This window comes from Biomphalaria glabrata, chromosome 1 (assembly GCF_947242115.1).
Source record: "Biomphalaria glabrata chromosome 1, xgBioGlab47.1, whole genome shotgun sequence".
NCBI classification, from domain to species: Eukaryota; Metazoa; Mollusca; class Gastropoda; family Planorbidae; genus Biomphalaria; species Biomphalaria glabrata.
The window spans coordinates 47,945,714-47,971,122 of record NC_074711.1 but is presented as its reverse complement, the minus strand read 5'-3'; the positions used below and the strand labels follow the sequence as shown (position 1 = coordinate 47,971,122).

Genomic DNA, 25,409 nt, shown 5'->3' with positions numbered 1-25,409 from the left:
TTGGCAATAGCGTTCTTGTTGCCCTTCCAAAGAGCATCTGAGCCGGACTTAAGTTGGTATCTTGCCTGGGTGTATTTCTAAACTCTAATAGGGCTTCATAGGCATCTGATTTACTTTCTTCGGATTTTTTCATCAGATTCTTTAATATTTTCACTGCTGCCTCTGCCTTGCCGTTTGACTGATGGTGTCCTGGTTAAGATTTTAAATGGTGGACACCCCATGCTTTCATAAATGCGGTGAATTCAGCAGATGAAAACTGAGGTCCAAAATCACTGATGCACACTTTGGGTACTCCATATCTGGCAAACACATTTTTTAGTTTTCTTACAACAACTTGACTTGTTGTCGTGTGCAAATGTTCTACTTCAATAAAATTTGAATAGTAGTCAACTATGGCAAGGTATTGTTGGTCAAATATTTGGAACAAATCTATTCCAACTTTGTCCCATGGATTTGAACCCTCATTATGCTGTATTAAGCTTTCTTTCTGGTTTGCAGGTTTACTTTGCTGACAAGGTTGGCATGCATTGGCTATTTCTTTTATTCTTGCCGCTATTCCCGGCCAGAAAACTGCGTCCCTTGCTCTTCTCATCATGGCATCATACCCTAAATGTGCTGCATGTAGTTTGGTTTCAACTTCTTTTCTTAATGCTCTTGGGATAATTATTCTCTCCCCTTTCATTAGAAGGCCATCCTCATAGGTCAGTACATCTGCAAGTGACCAATACTGTTTGAGTTCTGGTACAATATGATGCTTGTCTGGCCAACCGTTCAGTATGTACTGTTTCAACATCTGCATCTCATTGTCTACTTTGACTGCATCTTTAACTTTATCTAACATTATATCTGTGAGGAAATGAGAAGGCTGACACACTCGCCAAGAGTGGGAGAACAAACTCACAAGTAAACTCTGCACTCTATCCAGAAGAAATGAAGAAATTAATTGTACATAAAATAAATGAGAAATGGACGAGCTCTCATCCAAATCACAAGAAAGATGACGCTTACTATAAGCTATCCCGACAAGACCAACGTCTAATCTTTCGACTCAGGACCGGACACAACAGAATGCGACAACACATGTTCCGGAAGCTCAAAATTGGAACCAGTGAAATCTGCCCATGTGGAGTATCACCAGAAAATGCCGACCACGTCCTCCAAAACTGCTCTCTCTACCAAGAGGCCCGTATAAGACATTGGCCCCAAATCACCCCAATAGAAAGAAAACTATATGGAGAGCTCCCTGATTTGGAAACCACTGCGCAGTTCATCTCATGTATTGGTCTAGTCATATGAACACTCCAACATAACAATGAGAACGATGAAGAAGAAGAAGAAAAAAAAATATCTTTAACTTTAACATTATATCTGGGAGGGCCAGTCCTACAGTGTTGATAGAAGTGTCAGGAAAATCTTCCTGTTCTGGCGAAGGGTCTCTGCTTAGCGTGTCAGCAATCTGTAATCTGTTTCCTTTGGTATACTGGTACTGAACATCGTATCGGTACAAGCGCATCATTAAGCTTTGAAGCCTTTTAGGTGCACAACTGAGGGGTTTATTGAGTATATTTTCCAAAGGTTTATGATCATTCTGTATTATAATTGTTCTGCCGTACGTGTACTGGTCAAATTTTTCTAGAGCTACTACTACAGCCAAGAGTTCCTTTTCGATTTGAGCCCACTTTTTCTGAGGCTCTGTGAGTGATCTTGATGTGTATGCTATGGGTTTGTCATCTTGTAGTAGTACAGCTCCTAGGCCATTTTGACTGCTGTCTGCCTGAATAGTTACTTTCTTCTTCGGGTCGAAATAACTTAGGGTTCCATGATTGGATATCTTCTGTTTGACACTATTAAATGCTTTCTCGCAGTCATTCGACCACACGAATAGCTTGTGTTTCTTAGTCAGTTCTGTTATTGGTTGTAGGTCTGCTGAAAGACCTGGGATGAATCTTGATAGATATTGTATCATTCCACAAAATCTACGAACCGATGTAATGTCTTCAGGGGTTTTTAGATTTGTTATGGCTCTCACCTTGTTTGGGTCTGGTTTTATTCCTGACTGGGAAATAATGTGTCCCAGAAACACAATTTCTGACTTTCGGAATGCTGATTTCTTTTCATTTAGTCTGATGTTCTTTTCCTTTAGCCTATTGAGTAATTTTGATAGGTTTTCCTCATGATTTTTGTGAGCCTCTTCTACTGTGTCCCCCTTTCCAATTACCATTATATCATCCACCACGTTAAAACATCCTGTTAGTCCCTCCAACGCATCATTCAAATGTCTTTGAAAGACTTCTGAGCTTACTTTGAGACCAAAAGGAAGTCTATTCCATTTGTATCTACCGAATGGAGTCGCCATTGCAGTGAGACCTGATGAGTCCGGGTCTAATTTGATATGCCAAAAAGCTTCCTGAATGTCGACTTTGCTAAATATCTTGGTGTTACCCATTTCAGCCAAAATGTCTTCTAGTGTTGTTAGGTTGTAGTGCTCCCTCAGTAGTGCCTTGTTCAAGGGTTGAGGATCAATGCAGATTCTGATACTGCCATCTGATTTCTCTACCAATGCCATTTGACTAACCCACTCTGTGGGCTCAGTTATTCTTTCCAGAATTCCTCGTTCAACTAATGAGTTTAGTTCGGCTCTGACTTTCTCTTTTAATGCTATAGGAATTCTTCTACATGGTAGGACTTTGGGCTTCACTGTTTTGCCTATTTTCAATGTAGCCACGCCCAAGTCACCGAGTGTGTCAATGTTTTGATGTTTGTTCCCTGTGGCTTCCACTTTGGCAATAAATCGGTCTTCATTAATGTGAATGAGTTCCATCTTCCTCAGTGTTGATAATCCTAGAAGGCATGTTAGATCATTTGGTACTACCACATACTCAACATTGAATTTCTCATTGGTCTTTAGATTGGTGGTTACCAAGGTAGCTTTTCCTTTTGGCTCCATTACCGTCTTATTCCACATTGTTAATCTCTGGGACGTCGGTACTATCTGGTCTGGGCACACATATTTTTCGTTTATGGTATTGACGTCGGCGGCACTGTCCACTTGAAATCTGACTCTTTGGTTGTTGACCATCATGACGGCAGTCATCCTATGCTTTTTGGGGCCATTCATTGCCATGACCCATTCAGTTTGGAGTGTAACTTCTTCTTCTTCTGTGTCTGAGTCTATGTTGCTCTGTGTCTTTGCTCGAGTAATGCTGTATATTTTCTTTTTGCAGACTGAGGCGAAATGATTCCTGCCTCCACAAATGTGACATGATTTTCCCCAGGCCGGACATTTTTCTCTTTATATATTCATGGTCGCCCTTGCAAAATTTACAAGTTTTACTTTGTCTTGGCCCCTTGTCACTCTGTTGATATTCCTTTCTGTATTTTGGACCTGACTTAGATGTTGAGATTCTTTCAATTGTTGGTTTGTCCAAAGGTTCGTTTCTTCCTTCTCTGAAATATCTGTTAGCCATTTTAGCTACTGATTTCTTATATTTTCCTCAAGTTACTCTAGATTATCGCTTACCTTTATTAGATGTGTACACCGCTGCCACCATGTTACGATGGACACTCAAATATAAATACACTTGACATAAGAACAATCTCAGGTAAACATAAACAAGTTTAATCAGCCATCTTGATTACTAGAGTAGTTTCCCTGTGCATGGGCACAACTCTTCATACAATATCACATTCCATCAACACTTTTCAAACACTAGTGTTAAAAAGTCTCCATGTCCAGTCTAGATATCTATACTATCTATATTATAAAGTAGAATGTGTGGTGTATGTATGGATGTATGTTACTTATAGACATCAAAACCGCTTGACCAATCTTGGTAAAACTAGGCAGGAATGTTCCTTGGGTACCAACTTAGACCGTAGTGTATGTATTGTAGCCCTAAAACAAACTTAAGACCCTAAAAAAAAATAAAGTTGTCCGACTCTATTACAGCTATAGTATTTTATGGATCTAGGCCATGTCTACAATGTTGACATGAGAAAAGATAGAAAGGATTTAGACCTAGATCTAATTTTAAGAAATACACTTTGCGCAGATAGTTTTTTACTTTGACACATGAAAATACAAAAGAAGATCCATTGATTTCATTATATAATAAAATTAACCTTCAATTTTGTGTTTCAAAAGCATTTTTTACATTAATTAGTTCCTTATATCTGTGATTACAGCTTTCCTGACGAACATTCTTTCATTAGACAATTCAGTAATGAATCGCGTACTAAATATTAATTCGTTTAATTGTTTACTTTATAATCCCATCCCTAGATCTAAAACTCTAATTCAACTCTAAGATGATAAAACTTCTCTTCGCACAGATAGTTTTATACTTTAACACATAAACATATTAATTAAAGTCCATTCATTTCATATTTAGATCAAATAAACATTCAAATTTGGTTTTCTAAAGCTACATTCGTTTACGAAAGCTGCGAAGCCGAGTTGAGATAGGCCTAGATCTATATTCATTCATGAATCGCGTACTAAAAATTATTTCGTTTTATTGTTCACTTTATAATCCCATTTATTTAACAAAGCTATCGCTCTTTTCGTTTTTAATAGATATGAATGTATCGACCTCGGGTAAACCATTTTCGCAAAACTAATTTTATTTTCGTAGCGAAAGAGAAATAGCGTGAAAGGATCATTAGCTACGTTTAACATACATCTAAATTCAATCCACTAGATTATTCAAAAGCATTTTATACATAAATTAATTCCTGATATCTGTGATTACAGATTTCCTGGCGAACATTCTTTCATTAGATATTACTATTACCAAATGGTTACACATTAACACATCTCTCTACTGAGTCTATTCCTAGGCCTAGGTCTAAAACTCTTATTGAACTCTAAGATGATAAAACTTCTTTTCGCAAAGATAGTTTTATGCTTTAACACATAAACATACTAATTATTGTCCATTCATTTCATATTTTAATCAAATTAACATTCAAATGTGTTTTTCTAAAGCATTTTTAATACATTCGTTCGCTGTTCGCTAAAGCTGCGTAGCCGTGTTGAGATAGGCCTATATTCATTCATCCAAAAAAATTAACGCATGCGCAGCACAGAATGAACTCTATAAAAGCCAATTTTTAATTCTTGATTAGTGTAGATTGAGATCTATGTCTACCTCAAGATCTACTTTATACTTTATACACATGAACATACAAAATTTAGTCTATTCATCTCAAATTTTGATCAAATATATGTAGGCCTACAAGCAAATGTTTTCATTTGAAAAAAAAAATGAATTTAAGCCTATTAGCTATTTTGATTTGATAGCTTCATTCACACTATTTTTTTATTTGACACATTCGCTTTACTTATTACATTATTATTTCGTTTAATTGTTTACAAAACACTCTCAGTGACTATATCGAAAGTAATGCGCAAATAAAGACCCGCGGGTCGCTGGTAACATGTCTAGTAAAGTATAAAGTAAGGCGTATGTATGTATGTATGTGACGAATAGAAATCAAAACCGCTTTACCAATCTTGATAAAACTTGGCAGGAATGTTCCTTGGGTACTAATTTAGACCGTAGTGTATGTATTGTAGCCCTAAAACAAACTTAAGACCCTTAAAAAAAAAAAAAAGTTGTCCGACTCTATTACAGCTATAGTATTGTTACGAATCTCACATCCAGGCTCTCTGCAAACTGCACCATATACCACCAACGTAAAGAACTTGACAACTCAGGGCTCCAGAGTAACGTAACACTTTAATAGTTGAATAAGTAACAGCCAATACTGTACAATTGGCAACACGTACACTGTACAAATATCTCTCCGATAACACCGTACCGCCGTATCAACTCTTGCACTGGCCTCTCCGTCTCGTTCCGGGCTTGCACTGGGTTCAACAGATAAGGACTGACTTCACACACTGAGTTCGTTGTGTTGGACTCGCTCACAGACCAAGATCAAGACGCCAGTCGTCTCAACTGTACTTGACAGTACTCCGCACCGAACCGTCGTAATGCTCCGTACAGAACCACACCGTTGAACTGTGCTGTAGTCGACCGTGTTCTGAGCCCCTGTCGTGAACCTTCTGTCGTGGACCTTCTCTCGTGAACCGTCTTGACTGCGACACCTCCGTTTTTATATAGGGTCCCTACTGGCCTTCTAGAACCGGACAGAACGCCGCTCGACGTTTCTAGGTGGTCAGATGACTACAACTCTCGTGACGCTCCTGAGCTCTGTTCACGACGGCGATCCTTCCCGAACCGTCCTGTTGAGACTCGACTCGGCCGACCGTCGTAGCTCGTCACGGTTGACCGCTCGTCTAGCGCTGGCCTGGGGCGATTTGCGTCGGCTGACTACACACACACCACTACCCCCATCTGTGCCACCACCAGGTTTATAACAGTATTTTATGGATCTAGGCCATGCTTACAATGTTGACATGATAAAAGATCGAAAGGATTTAGATCTAGATCTAATTTTAAGACATACACTTTGCGCAGATAGTTTTTTTACTTTGACACATGAAAATACAAAAGAAGATCCATTGATTTCATTATATAATAAAATTAACCTTCAATTTTGTGTTTCAAAAGCATTTTTTACATAAATTAGTTCCTTATATCTGTGACTACAGATTTCCTGACGAAACATTCTTTCATTAGACAATACCGTAATGAATCGCGTACTAAAAATTAATTCGTTTAATTGTTCACTTTATAATCCCATTCATTTAACAAATCTGCTCTTTTCGTTTTTAATAGATATGTATGTATCGGCTTCGGGTAAACCCATTTTCGCAAAACTAATTTTATTTTCGTAGCGAAAGAGAAATAACTTGAAATGATCATTAGCTAAGTTTAACATACTGTTACGTATTTCTGAATCTTCTGGCTAGATGTACTACTAGGCACACAAATAAAAACACTGCAAAGAACTTGACTCAACTTTCAGCTTTATATAACTTTATTGAATATTAACCCTAACAATTCGTCACTGTAACATGTAGCGTATACGTCTTACATCGACTTATCGGCTCAAGTCCACTCTCTTCTACTGTCTCGCACAGTAGGCAACAGTAACGACGACTGTACTGACTGTTTTCACATTAACTCTCTGGTTTATATAGAGTCCCTAATCGCTTGTCCAATATTACAAAAACACTGCTAGTATCCTCTGGAACAACACGGGAGGAAATGTCACATCCTGTCGTTGTTTATCCATGTCGATTCCAGAGAATACCTGCTGCAGTGTCATCTCGCCGAGGTCACTCACTACCTGGCACTGTTCATTCGTAACACTGTCCCTTTCTTAGATCTGTTCGTCCTCTGGAACAACACGTGAAGGCACGTCACATCCTGTCTTTTTTTACACGCATAGATTCCAGAGAACACTCGGTGCTGTGTCATCTCGCCGGGGTCACACATAGTGACCTCTACCTGTCACTGTTCATTCGTAACACTACATCTAAATCCAATGTATGGAATTAGTAAACACAAATTTAGACCCGCAGGCCGCGGGTAATGCCAGGCTAGTAGTATAAATAAGTCTCTGCGGGTAATGCCAGGCTAGTAGTATATATAAGTCTATGTCTAAAACACTATTTCAGCTCTAAGATGATAGAACTTCTCTTCGCAAAGATAGTTTTATAATAAAACACATGAACATACTAATTATAGTTCATTCATTTCATATTTTAATCAAATTTAACATTCAAATTTGTTTTTCTAAAGCATTTTTACATAGACCTACATCGTTCGCCAATGTTTTCATAAAAATGAATTAAAGGTCAATTAGCTATTTTTAGCTCCATTCATAATATTTTTTGAAATCATGAATTCATGCATTCACTTTACTTATAACATCATTATTTTCTTTTAATCGTTTCTAATGTACTAAATCAGTGACTATATCAGCAATACGCAAGTTAAGACCCGCGGGCAGCGGGTAATATCTGTCTAGTCTATATGTATGTATAACAGGAGAAGGGGCAAAGGCGAGTAACTGGCGCCTTAACCAGTAAGCTTCGGGCAGGAGGGGCTCGTTAGCCATGGCTGGCTACCCACCTAGGAGAAGGAAAACTCTGAATTCAAACCTCTGTTGCCTTGCAACTATACACAATCATGGGAAAGGCTTCGAGAGTCAACCCTGAGGAAAAATCAGGAGCTGGCGACCCTAAGGCAGTTTGTAGCACCCAATGCTACACTCTGGCAGAACCTGCGACCCCGCTGACCCCAAACTGTATCAGCACTGCCGTTCCTTTGGATACATCAGCTGCGTGGAGAGGGGGGAACTGATGTGTGGACGACATCGTTCCGACCACAGCAAATGCCCAGGCATTCATCTCACTGAGATGATCCATAGTCGCTTCGCGACTGAAGGAGGCCATATGGATATATCCTATACTCTTCAGCGAGCAATTCTTGTATGTATGTATATATTTATATATAAATATATACATTTTATTTCGAAAACGGCTGTAACGATTTTCTTCAAAATTTCAAGGTACGTGCATATAAATGAGAAAAAATCTCAACTCATTGGCCACATCGGGAAAACTCGAAGTCGACCGTTATATCGGTTTGAAAATGTCTCATCGAAAAATTAATTTTGGCTAGAATGTTTTATGAATGACATTTTCTATGTGACGTCAATGAGAAAAAAACTTGACACCGCATACGTCAATAGGCTCACAGCAGTTCACTAAGACATTTCTTCGCAAACAAGAACAAGTTTTAATAAATCCATTGGCATGATTAAACATTTGCGCACCGTCTTATTGTAAATTGATCTTATATGAAACTATGTCGATGTATGATTAGTTATTGTGTTTTCAAGGCTTTATAAATTGTTTACACTTTAATTTATTAGACCCGTAGGTACCTTATACTTTGTTGTTATTTTGCTGGTGAATTATTGCAATGTGTTCAAACTTCGAAGTCTACTGTCCCATACCAAAACACAGGAAATGGTCATAACACAGCTTCTCTACTCCTTACTTGAACCCACTGAACATGATACTCAGGGCCGTCCCTAATATTTGCGGGGCCCTATGTGAAATGGATTGCGCGCTTCTCAGTCAGGGTAGGGATAAGGATAATAAGCGAAAATTAAAATTTTGTATTAGAAAATAAATTCGTCTTTGCATTACATTTTTACTAAATGAAAGCTGACAATGCCTTTTTTTTTTATCGCGCGTAGAATTTATGTTTACCATATTGATTGACACCCCAAAATGACAATGTTTTCTGTTTTAAGGACATTTTTTATGAGTTTTCAGGAGATTTCAATAATTTCAGGAGTGTGGTGAAATAGTTGCTATTTGTTTATGTTTGTGTAACGTCGTGAGAATGTGTTCACAACATTGATTTAGTGTGCTACAGTCCAAGTCTCTTTCGTCAGTTCATGTGTCGTTCTAGTTTAATAAAGCCTTGTTTTAGGTTAATCTTCAGTGTTCTTTATTTCTTATTACAATTTATTAAACTAGAAATTTTCAATTCCATGGATCTATGTGCCTCACGTATCTTTTTTGGATTTTCGTTCAACACTATTCTCAGTCTGTAAGTAAAAGTAGTAATACAAATGGAACGTCTATTTAGGCCAAAAGAGCTGGACATAGAGCCTAGCTCGCCATCGGCTGCCGAGAAGTGGCTGCACTGGCTGAGAACATTTGAGAATTTCATCTCCTCAGTCTCTCATTGCGAGATTGACAAAAAGAAATTACTAGAAAACTACGTTTCTTCGAGCGTATTTCAGTACATAAGTGAGTGTACAACGTTCGAAGAATCAATCAAAGTTCTACAAAATGTCTACGTGAAGCCTAAAAGCGAAATTTTTGCACGGCACATGATAACTCTTTGTCGACAAGAGAACGGACAAACCGTTGACTCCTTCCTACTTAAGCTTAAAAGTATGGCCAAAGACTGTGACTTCAAAGCTGTCACCGCTGAAGAACACAGAGATATCTTCGTAAGAGACGCCTTCATTACTGGACTGGCTTCAAACAGCATAAGACTGCGACTCTTAGAGAAATCTACTCTAACTCTACAGTGCGCCTATGAAGAGGCAAGACAACTCGAATATGCCCATAACCATGCCATGGCGTATAACATCCACTCTGAAACTCCCTGTGGAGCTAGCGCCGACGAGGAGAGCCTTTCTCCAATGACAAAAGTAGAACACGAGGTGAGTGCGGCGACTAGTAAAAGATGTTTCTTTTGTGGAAACAGCCCACATCAACGCTTTAGATGTCCGGCCCGTGACGCTACATGCAACTTGTGCGGTAAGAGGGGCCATTTCCAGAAAGTCTGTAAATCGACCAGGCAGACACTCAAATCTACAACCTCAGCCATAGTGAAAGCAGATGATGACACGTCTCGGACTACAACCGTTGGATCTTCCTGGGCATCGACACCAGCGTCCGGTCTTACTAAATCTACTATTTCAATACTCGTCAATGGAGTACCATTGAAGGCTCTCGTAGATACGGGGAGCAGTGAAAGCTATATATCTTCTTCAATTGCTAAAAGGTACAAATGGAAATTAGAAACGTCCAGAAACAGAATCTACATGGCCTCTACACATCTTTCTCGCACTACTCACGGCCATATTTTCGCTAAAATAAAGTACAAAGATGAACAATATGAAAGTGTTAAGCTCTCACTACTAGATGGACTAGTATCTGATGTAATCTTAGGGCTAGATTTCATCAGCCAGCACGAAAAACTGATGATCCCATTTGAAGGAAAACGAAGCACTCTCCAGGTCTGTACGCTGAAAGCTGCACGAGTTGAAGCCCCTCGCCTCTTCGCTAATCTGGCTCCTAACTGCCATCCCATAGCCACTAAATCTAGAAAATATTCTATGCCTGACTCCAAATTCATTCAAACTGAAATCAAGAGACTTCTATCTGACAAAATTATTGAGCCTTCCACGTCCCCGTGGCGAGCCCAGATAATTGTAACAACGAATGAAAGGCACAAAAAGAGAATGGTTATCGACTATAGCCAAACCATCAATCGATTCACTTACCTCGACGCGTATCCCGTGCCAAAAGTGGATGAACTGGTGCAGGAAATATCTAAATACTCAATGTACAGTACATTTGACCTCAAAAGCGCTTACCACCAGATACCTATCAGGGATGATGAAAAGCAGTACACGGCGTTCGAGGCTGGTGGAAAGCTTTATCAGTTTTGCCGCATTCCTTTTGGAGTGACAAACGGAGTCGCCGCATTTCAAAGGACGATCAACACAATAATTGAGGAGGCAGGGCTACAGGACACGTTCGCTTACGTGGATAACGTTACCATCTGCGGACTTGACTCCATTAGCCACGACCAGAATCTACAGAGATTTCTCAATGCCGCTAAAAAGTACGGTATCACCTTCAACAATGATAAAAGTGCTATTGCGACTAATAAAGTATGCCTCCTAGGCTACGAAATCTCACAAGGGCAATTAAGACCAGACCCCGAAAGATTTCAAGCATTGAGAAACCTACCTCCACCACAAGACATGAAATCACAAAAGCGGGTGATTGGACTACTGTCCTATTATTCTCAATGGATCCCAAATTTCTCCAACAAGATCCATTTATTGGTGAACAACAAAGCCTTTCCTCCCCCTGAACAAGTACAACAAGCTTTTAAACAGCTAAAACACGAACTTGAAAACGCTGCTGTGTCGACGATAGACTACAATCGACCACTAACAGTCGAAACAGATGCCTCTGACATCGCGATTGCCGCCACTCTTAATCAAGACGGCCGTCCTGTCGCCTTCTTTTCAAGAACACTAACTAATAGTGAACGCAGGCACTCAGCAGTGGAAAAGGAAGCATACGCTATCGTAGAAGCCCTGAGAAAATGGCAACATTACCTTATCAGTAGACCCTTCACATTGGTTACAGATCAACGCTCAGTGTCTTTTATGTTTGACCAGCAGAACAAGGGCAAGATCAAAAACGAAAAGATTCAAAGATGGCGACTGGAGCTTAGTTGTTTCCAATATGACGTCGTATATCGACCCGGGAAACAAAACGCTGCGGCGGATACCTTTTCAAGGAACCACTTTGCGTCAGCAATGACTGGAGAAGACCTCAAACTGTTACACAACAACCTCTGTCACCCAGGGGTCACGAGACTCCTCCATTTCGTTCGGACTAAGAACTTACCTTTTTCCTGCGAGGACGTCCGCAAAGTGGTAAACCAATGTAAAACTTGCGCTGAACTGAAGCCTAGATTCTTCAAACAGTTTTCAGGCACCCTCATCAAAGCTACCCAACCATTTCAGAGAGTAAGCATTGATTTTAAGGGGCCACTCCCATCTGCTACTCACAATAAATACTTATTAACAATGGTGGATGAGTACTCACGCTTCCCATTTGCCTACCCATGTCCCGATATGTCCTCATCCACTGTCATAAAGTGTTTAAATCAGCTGTTTTCCTTTGTTGGGATGCCAGAGTACGTCCATTCTGACAGAGGTACGTCCTTTATGTCGAGGGAGGTGCAATCCTTTCTGCACGAGAGGGGAATAGCTACAAGTAGAACAACAGCTTTTAATCCTTCAGGCAACGGACAAATTGAACGACTAAACAAAACTCTATGGAACGCTGTTACTTTAGCACTGAAAGACCTCGATCTCCCGATCTCGAGATGGGAGCTTGTCTTGAACCAGGCCCTATACTCGATTAGATCATTACTATCTACGGCAACAAACGAAACTCCACATGAGAGAGTTTTCCGGTTCAACCGGAAATCCTCCTTCGGGATATCTATCCCCACTTGGCTATCTAGCCCAGGTAGAGTGTTGCTGAGAAGAGAGAACCGATCTTCAAAGTATGATCCTCTCACGGAGGAAGTCGAATTGCTGATGTGCAACCCCCAATATGCTGTCGTACGGTTGCCCAGCGGTAAAGAGGAGACGGTCTCTCTAAGACGCTTGGCTCCCACCCCCTCCCCATCCACAACAACAAGTGAACCTTCGTTCTTCCCTCAGGGTGAGGATAATGAATATCCTCCAGAAACTCAAAACACGGAAGTACCAGTCAACACCCCAACGGTGATACAAGAAAGGAAAGAACCCCTGGTAGGCTCTGAGGACCTCCGAGCGCTTCCTCTTGAAAATACCCCACTTGACGCTCAGGAACTCACTAGTGACTCCCAAACTGTAGAACAGGATAGTCAACCCCGTTACAACTTGAGAGAGAGAAGAACCAGACCGAACTATAGAGTCTAGAGTTGTTCCTTTATTGCACTACCTATGTTCTACATAAACTGGCATTGTTTATCTCTTGCTACTGATACTAGAGTTTACTTTTCACTTACTTACGTACATGTATACTTACTACACTATTTGTTAATATTTAAAACAGAAACTAGTAATTGTTTATAAGTTATACAACAGATACTGGTTTTTAGGTTTCTTTGCATCACCATTCACTATTGTTTACTAGAGAAATTAATATTTCGACACTATTTATTGATCTATTGTATTACAGGCACTGGCATTCTATTTTATTTATGCTATTGGCCTACTATATTACTATACTTGCTATTTTAATTCTAGGCGGGGTGAATGTGGTGAAATAGTTGCTATTTGTTTATGTTTGTGTAACGTCGTGAGAATGTGTTCACAACATTGATTTAGTGTGCTACAGTCCAAGTCTCTTTCGTCAGTTCATGTGTCGTTCTAGTTTAATAAAGCCTTGTTTTAGGTTAATCTTCAGTGTTCTTTATTTCTTATTACAAGGAGATTGCCAGACTGTTAGTATATGTTGCAATTTCAGGAGAATTCCGGGCGACCCTTGAAAATAAGAAGACCACGGGAACCCTATTATAAGTAACAATGGTTTAATTTAAGAATTTACATCTAGAATTAGCGCAGTGCTTATGAAAGTTCGGGGCCCACTGCGGTCGCATAGGTTGCAGTGGCCTAAGGCCGGCCCTGATGATATCCAGCTCGTGGTCAACGAATTTTCATTACGCTAACGCCTCTTTTGGTTTAACCATAGACCTCTGTAAAACGGAAATCATGTTCCAGAAGTCACCCAATAAAATCTACTCAACCCCAAAGATCAACGCGAATAGGCATCCCTTAACATGGTAGACAACTTCTGGGAACCATAGTATCAAATGACGCATTGCTTTAAAGGGAGGTTGATATGTGATCAGGGTTAGTCGTGATTTTGGACGCCTCCAAGCGAGAGTGTGGCGAAATAAATCGCTCCGCCGGTCTACAAAAATCATTGTCTACCAAGCAGTGGTTCTCTCAACCCCTCTTTGTGGATCTGAGACATGAGTACTTTATAGAAAGTAGCTAAGACTTCTTGAACGACTTCACCACACCATCATGGACATACGGTGGCTAGACCGCTCTACAAACAGCGATATTCTTACTAAATGGTATGAACTTCTTATAGTCCGAAAGTCACGCTGGGCAGGGCACTTATCCCGTATGGGGGACGAACAAATGTCAAAGACAAGCTTTTTTTTTTTAGTGAGCTGAAAAGTGGTCGGCGTAACAGAGATACCCCACAATATCGCTTCTTTAGAATACTAACGCGATGTTTTTAAGTCTCTTAGGAAAAAATGCGCTCTTACTTTGTTACAAGGTGCACGTTTTACCCTATGACGTAGAGATTTTACATCACTTGATGCTTTGTACTAAAGCCATAATGAATATACTAATTGCAATATTAAATGTGAGAACGTAACCATTTTAGAAGTTACACTGCAAAGATTTTCTTCCAAGCCAATAATAGCCCAAATAGTTTGACGCAAAAGATGTGAAACATTCATCGTTCATTTTCGTAATTACGAAATATTCCCAAAATGACTTCGGGTATATATCCTTCCTTAACTAATTATTCATCCGAGCGAGGCTCGGTCATATGGTACTAAACCCTAACACCGTCACCTGCTAGAACTTACGTATTTCTTTTATTCGGCCAGCAAGTAAGGTATAGTTTTGCGATTATTTGTTGGTAATAAGTTGGTATTGTGCTTTATTTGGAGATCTAGATCCAACACTAGACGTAAAGTTCTGATTTAAAACTCTTAAGATCTAGTATAGATCTACTTCTAGAATCTGAATCTAGATATAATCTGTATTAGATTTACGTAAAAAAAATATAAGCAATGCTTTTAAACTTCAATAAAATTGAAACAAATTTAAATTTACTGTTATCGCATAATTACGGTAATAGGCTGACTACAGCCAAATTTACGTTTATTTTTTTTTTTACTTTGAAAAATTTTAACAGTCAAACTAGAGTTAGTAATTCTTTTCTCAGCGATATACATCGACTGTTAAATTTCTAGGAAAATCGTTAGAGACATTTTTGAGATAATCTTTCCGGGTTCCTGCTTACTCCATGACAATCTGACTTGAATGGGGGTATTGTAAAAAGGATTTTAAAAAATATTTTGCTTGTTAGTAATAGATGGTCACATTGGAGTTTCTCTATGCCGATGATTGCGCCCTGCTAGCTCACAATGAACATGATCTCCAGTACGCGGTAAATGAATTTGCATACGCTGCCGCCTCTTTCGGTTTATCTATAAACCTCGGGAAAACAGAAGTCATGTTTCAGACGTCACCAATAAAACATACTCAGCCCCAGGAACAACCGTAAACGGACAGCCCCTTAACGTGGTAGACCGCTTCACATTAATCACATATCTAGGTAGTATAGTGTCAAATGACGCCTCACTTTCAAGGGAAGTTGATAACCGTGTGGTCAGGGCCAGAAGCGCTTTTGGACGCCTTCAGGCGAGAGTTTGGCGGAACAAATCGCTCCGCTTGCCTACAAAAATCAATGTCTACCAGGCGGTGGTTCTCTCAACCCTTCTATATGGCTCTGAGACATGGACACTATACAGAAAACAACTAAGACTTCTTGAGCGCTTTCACCAAAGATGCTTGCGCTCCATCATGGACATACGGTGGCAAGAACGCACTACAAACAGCGATGTTCTTGCGAACGCCGGGTTGGACAGTATAGAGGGACTTCTTATGTTCCGACAGTTACGCTGTTCAGGGCACGTATCCCGTATGGGAGATGAACGTATGCCAATAGCAGTCTTTTTTGGTGAGCTAAAAGGTGGTCGACGTAACAGAGGCGCCCCACGGAAACGCTTAGGCGTCAACTTTCCTTAGCTGACGTAGAAGAGAGCAACTGGTTGCATGCGGTCTCAGAACGAGACAGCTGGAGGTCACTCACGAAGGCAGCGGTATACACATTTGAGACCAAAAGAAAATCGCTGCCGAGGACAAACGCAGATGGCGAAAAGAAAATCTAAATCGACCACCTGCGGACAATGCTTGCCCTAGATGTGGCAAAATATGTAGGTCACAGTTGGGGCAACGCAGTCACGGAAAATAATGCATACCTCACTAATCTTCGGACTCGAAGACAAGCCTTATTATTATTATTATTGGCTTCTCCTTCCACTTGTACAAGTTTTTGGGTTTTCTGTTTCTAATTAGGAATGTAGAATTGTGTTGTCGGTGTAGTTATTGCAAATATAGTTCATAATTTCTGAAATTTGTGCTGAAAATAGTGAAACCTGCCTTCTGAGTTAATTACCAAACAGATGACCCATGGATGAACCTTTCGCTGGCTGCGTCTTGAATAGATTTCTTTTTGAATGCAAAATGTTTGTATAAATTGTTTATAAATATCTATTTTCAGGGCTACATGTTTGGACGTTCAGGTGAAGCTTTAACTAGAAGGCTCAGAGAAATGACTTTTAGATCTATGCTAAAACAAGTATTTCATTTATTTATCTTTACTATTTATACTATTTAAAAAAAAACTTTTTTTTACCCTTTTAATGAAGAACATAGAGTATTTTAATTAGGAGTCCATTGTCCTTAAATATCCAAGTTAGTAAATTAAAGCTTTTTTTGTTGTTCAGCTGAATGATAAACATGCATTTTGAATTTGTACTATATTTTTTCGATAAAGTTGGTATAGTTTATTGTATGCATATAATTTTTTTATGACAACAGTTTTTGATAAAATCTTCATCTTTGACTAGCTATTAAAGTTGTTTATCTTTAACACAAAATCAGTAAAAGAAGAGTAAAAGTATAGTAACACAAATGAAAATATCAATATTTGGCTAAAGTTGTAGAGCGAGACAGGAGAAGAAGAAAACGTTTTCTGAACTCAACGTGGATGGCGATGAAAGCACTACGGCGAGGCAACCAGGTCCAGGCCAACTGGAGGATGAGAAAGAAGCGACCATTGCTGACTGCAACATGGATGGCTCCATCAAGCTCAAGAGGCAAACCAACTGCCACTGATCGACCCCCGCCTGCAGCGATGAAACTTTACAGCCAATGTCATGATGTTGATTCTGTCCGGGACGGACAGATCTAAGGAGGGGGCAGTGTTATAAACCAGGTGGTGGCACAGACGGGGGTAGTGGTGTGAGTGTAGTCAGCCGACGCAAATCGCCCCAGGCCAGCGCTAGACGAGCGGTCAACCGTGACGAGTTACGACGATCAGCCGAGTCGAATGTCAACAGGACGGTTCGGGAAGGATCGCCGTCGTGAACAGAGCTCAGGGGCGTCACGAAAGTTGTAGTCATCTGACCACCTAGAAACGTCGAGCGGCGTTCTGTCCGGTTCGAGAAGGCCAGTAGAGACCCTATATAAGAGAGGAGGTGTCGCAGTCAAGACGGTCGAGAAAAGGGGCTCAATACAGCAAGGTTCAGAAAGGAGGTTCACGACAAGAGTTATGTGCCACTACCAGGTTTATAATAATATATATACTGGCTGGCTCAATGCCAGTGTGGTCAGCAGGTGAGAAGCAGAGTAAGTTGTCTGGTCAGGAAGAAGTCTTGTGAATGGCAGACATTCCTGGTAGTTTATATAAACATCGTTTTTGAGCGGCACGTACTGCGACCCTGTGTTAGTGGCAATATAGTGAACCCTTTAGGAGCGTTAAGTCATAGGAGGCAAAAGTGAACCTTGTAAGTTAGTGGTAGGCAAAGGCGGCAACAGGGAACCCTACAGGCCAGAGCTTAATAAACTCATAGCTGACTTAAACATTTATGTTTGTGTAATTGTTTCTCATCTGTTGTCAACACAATAGGTGTATTGTATATCGACACCTTGATCTGTCTTTGAGTGTTTATCCTAGATTCGTTACAATATTATTGTCTAGTACACTAGTAGATTTGATTAATTAATGGTCGTAATAATGGAGGACTGCATCTGATTTTGTGTGGAAACACAAACTTTGTATCCTTTTTTAAAAATTCTAACAGGTTATTTCCCTACCTTTTCCTAGATAGTTAACTGTTACTTGTAGCTATAAAAGAAATGTGATGTGTAAGTGTATTTTAAATTCAAATGAATAGCAAAGAAAAGTTGAAATATGTTGTCATATTGTTTCCAGGACATTGGCTGGTTTGATGATCACAAAAACAGTGTTGGTGCTTTGACTACAAGGCTTGCTACAGATGCATCTTTAGTTCAGGGCGTAAGTAGTCTTCATGCATTTTTTTCTTTTTTTTTTTTTTTAGAAATTGAATTTCAATTATTTTTTTACAGACAACTGCATATCACTTTTGTGATGTTATTAAAGTAAATAATGTTTTCATTTAAGACTTGATATAACTTAAAACTCCTTTTGAAACTAAAGAGGCCACTCCTAGAGACATATATACAATGCAGATGAAATCTTCAGCGTTTAATATCATATTCTGCTTTAGGTCTACATTTGATATATTCTACTGTGAGCCAGGTTTCTTCTGGTTTATGTGCAGGAATTTTTTAAAAAATAATCCTTTTAGCTAGGATCATTTATCTCCATTTTAGATAGTAGTAGCCGGATTATCCGCTGGTCTTAGTTTGTGTATCACTAATCTAGTGCATCACGAAAATATAAGTGAAGATGGGGTTTGCTGTTTAGCCAAAATATTCATAGCTAATGTAAAATACCGTGAAAATGGAGTTACCCGATTTATTAAAAAACTTCTGTAGAGATAAATTTAGTTTCCTTTTATATTTATATTTCTAGGGTCTTCTTGTTGTGGGAAAGTCATGTAACATACACTACGGTCTCCGCCGTAGGAACATTAATGCCAAATTTTATCAAGATTGGTTAAACGGTTTTGATTTATTTAAGTAACAAACATACACACATACATGCATATACACATATATATATATATATATATATACATACCCCTTACATTGTGCTTAATATATTAGATTATGATTGTGCCCTCCTGTGATGCTAGGTGTGATTTAATTTCATTAATTGGATATTTATTTAAAGTTGGTCCTGTGGTTTCTTTGTAAAGTTTAGGTATATGTATATGATGTTTTTATTATCGGAACTAAGAAAAACCAAGACTATATCAAATACTTAATTTACGTAGACATAATATACAAGAAAGCCTCTATAAGTAGTATAAGGCAACAATTAAAAAACACTAATACAGATCTACTTTTGCGTTACGCTGGCGATACGTATCAATTACATATATATTTATATAATACTGCTATGCACCGCTGGGTAGATTTAATTAAAATCTATTAGATATTTGAGAAATTAGTTTTTGGTATCATTAGGTCTAGGTGTTTCTAACGACACCAGCGCGCATTACAGGTTGGGAAACAGAACACACAGACAGCGTACAATAAAAAAACGGTATTACTTTAGTTTAAAAGACAAAAATATTTAATGCAACAAAAGGTCAAAGGGAAAGCGATAATAGATGTGGGGAAGATAAAGATACATTCTAAAGTAATCTGTCTACAAATGAAGATAAATGAAATAATCAAAATATCCTATTGATTGCTGACATTACGAGTGTAGTAAGAGTGTCCTATTGTTTATAAGACTTAGCTCTTATATTCCAGCGTTTAGTTGTTGTTCTCTCAGATGCGTATCCCTCTGCCCTGGGTGCTGTAGACTGTACAAGTCCTTTAGCGTGAGTACAGCTCCAACTGAATAGTCCGGATGAGATTAAGGTAGCCTGGTCGCTTTTGTTCGTCCTTAATGTGTGAGGGATGCAGCTGGGGGGGGGGGGTAAAAACACGATGAAGAGGCAGGCTGAGGGGGCTGAGAATCGACTTCAGATGTAGAACTGGATGCTCAGCGTTCGCTGAAGTAAGGGTTCTTCCCCCATCTACGGAGTTAAGGGTGACTTCTTCCGCGATTTTGTATATAGCCGCAGGTTTAGCTGTCAATCCCAGAGATGATCAGAAACTGGAGCATGAGTTCTGGAAGTCGCATTTCTGAAAGGAACAGGAACATAGACTATAACAGTAATTCAGTCACAGGGATTCAGGTACAGAAATAAGGAAAACAGTAACCAGCTGGTGCTGTGGCTGCGATCAGGCTGAGATAAAATCATTGTGTTAAATACTTTCATTACATAAAAATGGGGCGTTATCATCGGGCATAGCCGTTGATCAGAGAATCACATACGTTCAACTATAAATAATGCAGGTCTGTGAGATTAGTTCGTGTACAAAGGGCGCGATAATAATACAGCAGGGGATATAAACATAAACAATGGATAGAGGTCAGCGATCACGGCGTCATTGTCTACATCCAGCCATCCATAAACAATGGAATAAAAACTAAGCAAAATAATAATAGAGAGCAACTCGTCTAAAAAATGGACAAGGGGAATTAAGGAGAAATAATGCTAGTTGAGAAAATAAATTGATTATTTTCTAAGTGCAGAGTCAACGCTATCTCCTCCCATATACTTTGGTTGATTCTTGTGGTTCTCATGTCTCGCTTGCAGACATCTCTGTAGGTTAGTCTTGGGGGGCCATTTGGGCTGACTCCCTTCTCAAGCTCAGCGTATAGGATGCCTTTAGGGATTCTTCCATCTGTCCGATCCAGCGTAGTCTTCTCTGTGTCTTCGAAGTGAGGGATGTCTTCTTGAGGCCAGGAGTGAGAGGTTGGCTAATCAGCAACACCTCTATGTGAAAGTTCCCATCAACTATTAAATAACATCGCTGTTGCCGGTTCATTGCTTCTAAGTCATTCCCTGGCCACTCCTGTTGTACTGGGTTTGGAGGCGGAGGCTAATTGAACAAGCGTAATCAAGCCTTGCTTTTCTATGTGCCATGTACTCTGTGCTTTGGAAGCTCACTGTAGGATTTGGTTCATTTTCTTTGTTCGTGTGACGGCCAGTCCGCTGAGCAAAAACAATCGACCTCATGAAATTACGCAGGAATTATTTATTTTATTTTTGCCACATTAAGCGCAATGAAAAGGTCTCAGACTATTTTCCCCCACCTATCCCCTTATTTTAGCACAAATGTCAAACCACATTTGCGACTCACCAGAGTTCGTCCATCTGGGCAAGCTTCCAATATTCTATTCTAATGTCAAGTCAGTCAACCTTGTTGCTTTATCACTAGCGCGAGACGATCTAGGCTCCTTTCATCTTGCGAGGCAGCCAGACTGTCCCTTCCCCATTGTCTAGACCCTGAGCGCACGGCTCACTTGACCTCTAGCCAGGTGTTCTTAATACCTCATTGGCAAATGAGTGGAAAGAACTAATCTTGACCGGATGTCACATTATCTATCTTGACTTATCACGCGATCTATCGCATGCTGTCCATCCCAATCCATATTTTTGGCCAAGCGGCATATAAGGCTCAAATTTCTCCAATTGCGAGCAGTCGTCACAATTATATAGAACGTTGAGCGGCGTTCATTTACAGATTCCATTCCCCTTACTCTTGTTCTTTTCACTTGGACCTTGCGCCTGTCGCAGAATTCCCACACTTCCTGTTTTATGTGAAATTCCTGCCTGATACGGGATTCGAATAATAGATTCCTCCCTGCTACTACTACATTAGCCCTCTTGGCTCAATACAACGACTCCCAGAACTCCTGTTCCTGTTGAACCCACCCTTAACTCCTTGGCTGGAGGAAGGAACCTTAACATCGGCGAACACTGAGTACTAAGTTTTACACCTGGAGTCAATTCTCAGCACCCGCAGCCTGCCTAATCATCGTTGATTTTCCCCCACCCCGCGGTGTCACTCCCACTTCTGGGGCACATATTATAATTCAACTGCAGTATTTCGGCTGCAGCTAGCACCTCCCAAGTCGATGCTCATGGTAGCAGACTAGAACGGTCTACAGCACCAATGCAGATGGATAAGCTTCTGAGACCACGAGCGAACCAAGGAACCTAAGAGCTAAATCAATAGGGCGTTTACACTTTTGTACAGCCAGAAGTCAATATGATGAGTTAACCATATCTTTACTTACTTTATATGTTACTTAAGGTTGCATGATTATACTCCTCACTTTTTGTAATCCCCCCCCTTTCATTTTAATTACATTAAACAATTCTACCTTGTTAACAAAAAGGATTCTTTTCTCAATGGTATGCTACCTGTGTGTTCTGTTTCCGATCTGTAACGCACGCTGGTCTATGATGGCGCGTGACAGTTCGGTCATTCATTTTTTATAATGGGTGCCTTGGTGAGCGCATGAAAATATTACATACACCAAATGTTGCCAGCTCTTTGTCCTGAACTCGTAATCATATATTCAATAAGGATACGAGCAGGACATCATACATTGATTCAATTCATTTTTACAAAGCTTATATCAACTCTGTTTGTTGGTAAAAATATTGAACATGATTTTCTCTCGTACCCTTTCTCGGATCAAGTTGAAACTTTACGCAATTATTTAGTGTACATAAAAAAGCATGAATCAATTAAAAATTAAAAAGTTAGTCAATTAATTGTTGGTAATTAATTAGTTTGCGGTGTATTTTTATATTTGCTTGTTTAAATTTTTGTTGTTGTTGTTGAACGTTTGTAACTTTTTGTATTCATGCTGAAAATATAGAAGATTGCCTTTCTACATTAATTTCTTAACTCTTTCTCTCCGTAATTATTTTCCTCGTTTCGATAGTATTATTTATTTTGCTCATTTGTATTTCACTAACCTGTTAGGATTCAACTTTAATAACTTTTTTGTTTGTTATCAAAAAATGTTATATTTGGTAATGAATTATAGGAGAATGCATGCTCTTTTTTACACAACACAAATTTAAGTTTATAAATCTAAAAATTCATTTAGTTTAATGAATTGAAATCAACGTTGGTATCGTCGATTAGGAATGAAAGAGTTAACAAGCATACGGGATGGGTTGATCCATATTCTCTCTTTCTCTCTGAGGGTGTATGGAGTTCTGTAGGAGGAGTAGTACCTCTGTCAACTTGGCAGTCGGGCTCTCTGAGCAGCTCATTGACCTTGGTCTCCACCCAGAGCCCAGCTCTTACCTGTGGCTCTAAGCAGTTGTCTGCATGCCGCAATGGCCACACCCCGGCAAACCGTCTCGACTGACGGGCCAAACCAGGTGAGGGTTAGCCAGAGCTAGTATCTGGTGAAACTACGGTCTCTATCACCACCAGCATGTGAAGGCTAGTTCCGGCTGCATGTCGCTCAAGTTGAATTGGACTACCAGGGCCATCAGGCTGACGCCTAGCAAACGCCGTGGAACGTTTTGGAGCACTGTGGGACACGTAGAGCACACTGGCCATCCACTTCACCCCAAATCAGCTCCAGTTGTCTGGACTCTGTTCTGCCACTGGATGCAGCTGGCAAGGGGCGAGAGAGTGAGGCTGATGCAGCCCAAATCTCCCTCACTTGAATAAATTTTCATCGCGCAAGCCACATTCTCATCTCTCTTGTTCATCAATCAAAAAAGCCCTGCTGTGATAGGCAATGGCGAAGTGGCAGGTGTGGATACACTGGAAGCCATAGCTACAAACCTACACGTAGGCGGCCCGGACCATGTGGTCGCTTGCCAGTGACTGGGACAGCACTGGAACTCGGCAGCCGTCTGAGCGTCTAAGCAGACCTTTTTTAGGAATGCACTGCTTACCTTCTAAGCATGAGGAACGGGCTAGAAAAGGTACCCTAATCATTGCCTGTCCCCCATGACCCTGGCCAGTCTCCCGCGACTTGCGGGGATCCCACTAATGCGGGAGAAACAAATCAAACACAAATCTAAAGAAAAAACAAATCAAAACACATGAACTCACACTCTGCGCCTGGAATGTCCGCACTCTACTAGATCGTGCTGAATCAAACCGTCCTGAACGTCGTACTGCCCTTGTTGCAAGAGAACTAGTCAAATACAAGGTAGATATTGCTTCCTAGTGTGAAACGCGACTTGCGGAAGAAGGACAGTTAACAGAAGTTGGCGCAGGCTACACGTTCTTCTGGATCGGCAAAAATAGCGAGGAAAGATGTGCAGCTGGCGTTGGCTTTGCAGTGAAATCCAAATTAGTAAACAAATTAGCAGGATTACCAAAAGGCATAAATGACCGTATAATATTATTACGCCTACCCCTGACCTCAAGGCGACACGCAACTCTAATAAGTGCCTGTGCCCCAACTATGTCCAACCAAGACAACACCAAGGAAAACCTCTACTCGGATCTGAACTCTGCAATAATCAAAACGCCAAAATCAGACAAACTCATAATACTGGGCGACTTCAATGCCAGGGTAGGCTCCGACTGGAAAACTTGGAGTAATGTTCTGGACAGACACGGAATTGGTCACTGCAATAGCAATGGTGCATTGTTACTAGAATTGTGCACAGCCCACAAGCTGACAATAACAAATACTCTTTTCCAGCTACCTCACAGAAAAACGACATCATGGATGCATCCCAGGTCCAAGCACTGGCATCAAATAGACTTCATCATTGTCAGACAGTCTGATAGACAAGACGTCAAAGTCACCAAAGCTTTATGCGGAGCTGACTGTTGGACTGATCATCGCTTAATCTTATCTAAGCTAAAAATATGCATCAAACCACTTAGACGGACCCGCTCTAATTCAAGGTGTATAAATTATTAAATTAAACCATTTTATAACTTAAAACAGATTTCCCGCGCCTTCCTGCGATTTACAAGGAGCTGCTGGAAATCTCCCGAAATCGCAAAATATACGAAAAATTCCTTAAAATATACGGAAATATATTCACAAAAATTGTCATTTTGGTGTGTCATTCAATATGGAAAACACCAATCTTACGCGCGGCATTATGCATCAGCCGTAATTGTGTAATCTAGTAAAAGAAGCTTCTCGCGCCTCAAACTAATGAAGAATTACCTGAGGTCAACAATTCTCAAAGATAGATTGAAACATTTGGTAATTCTTGCTATTGGACGTGATCTATGTAGGAAACAGAATTATAATGATATACTGTATGACTTTGCTACACGCAATGAAATAATGAATATAATGCATACAAACTCTTAAATTTCAATTGTTATCCGCTTCCCTACCCAAACTTGGCCCGCGAAATCCGTTTCGCATTGGGCCACAAAATGGATAAGTCCGGCCTGCTATTTACACACACACATATATATATATATATTACATATTACATATA

General features: G+C 40.0%; 2 protein-coding genes across 4 annotated transcripts in view; both read left to right on the top strand.

Annotated features, from left to right (window-relative positions):
• Positions 1–25,409, top strand: part of LOC106064166 (ATP-dependent translocase ABCB1-like) — a 215,818-nt gene that overhangs the window by 127,517 nt on the left and 62,892 nt on the right. For all 3 annotated transcript variants that reach the window (XM_056040703.1, XM_056040688.1, XM_056040697.1), the window contains 2 exons: positions 16,682–16,759; positions 18,398–18,481. In XM_056040703.1, coding sequence (XP_055896678.1) covers positions 16,682–16,759; positions 18,398–18,481 — 162 coding nt within the window. The remainder of the gene's footprint in view (positions 1–16,681; positions 16,760–18,397; positions 18,482–25,409) is intronic.
• LOC129928106 (uncharacterized) lies at positions 9,312–13,239 on the top strand. Its single transcript, XM_056040714.1, has one exon. It carries the CDS (start codon positions 9,565–9,567, stop codon positions 13,222–13,224), a length of 3,660 nt encoding a protein of 1,219 aa, XP_055896689.1. The 5' UTR covers positions 9,312–9,564; the 3' UTR covers positions 13,225–13,239.

Excerpts from the sequence above, each read along its gene's own strand:
- LOC129928106 (XM_056040714.1), top strand. The coding sequence starts at position 9,565 with ATGGAACGTCTATTTAGGCCAAAAGAGCTGGACATAGAGCCTAGCTCG.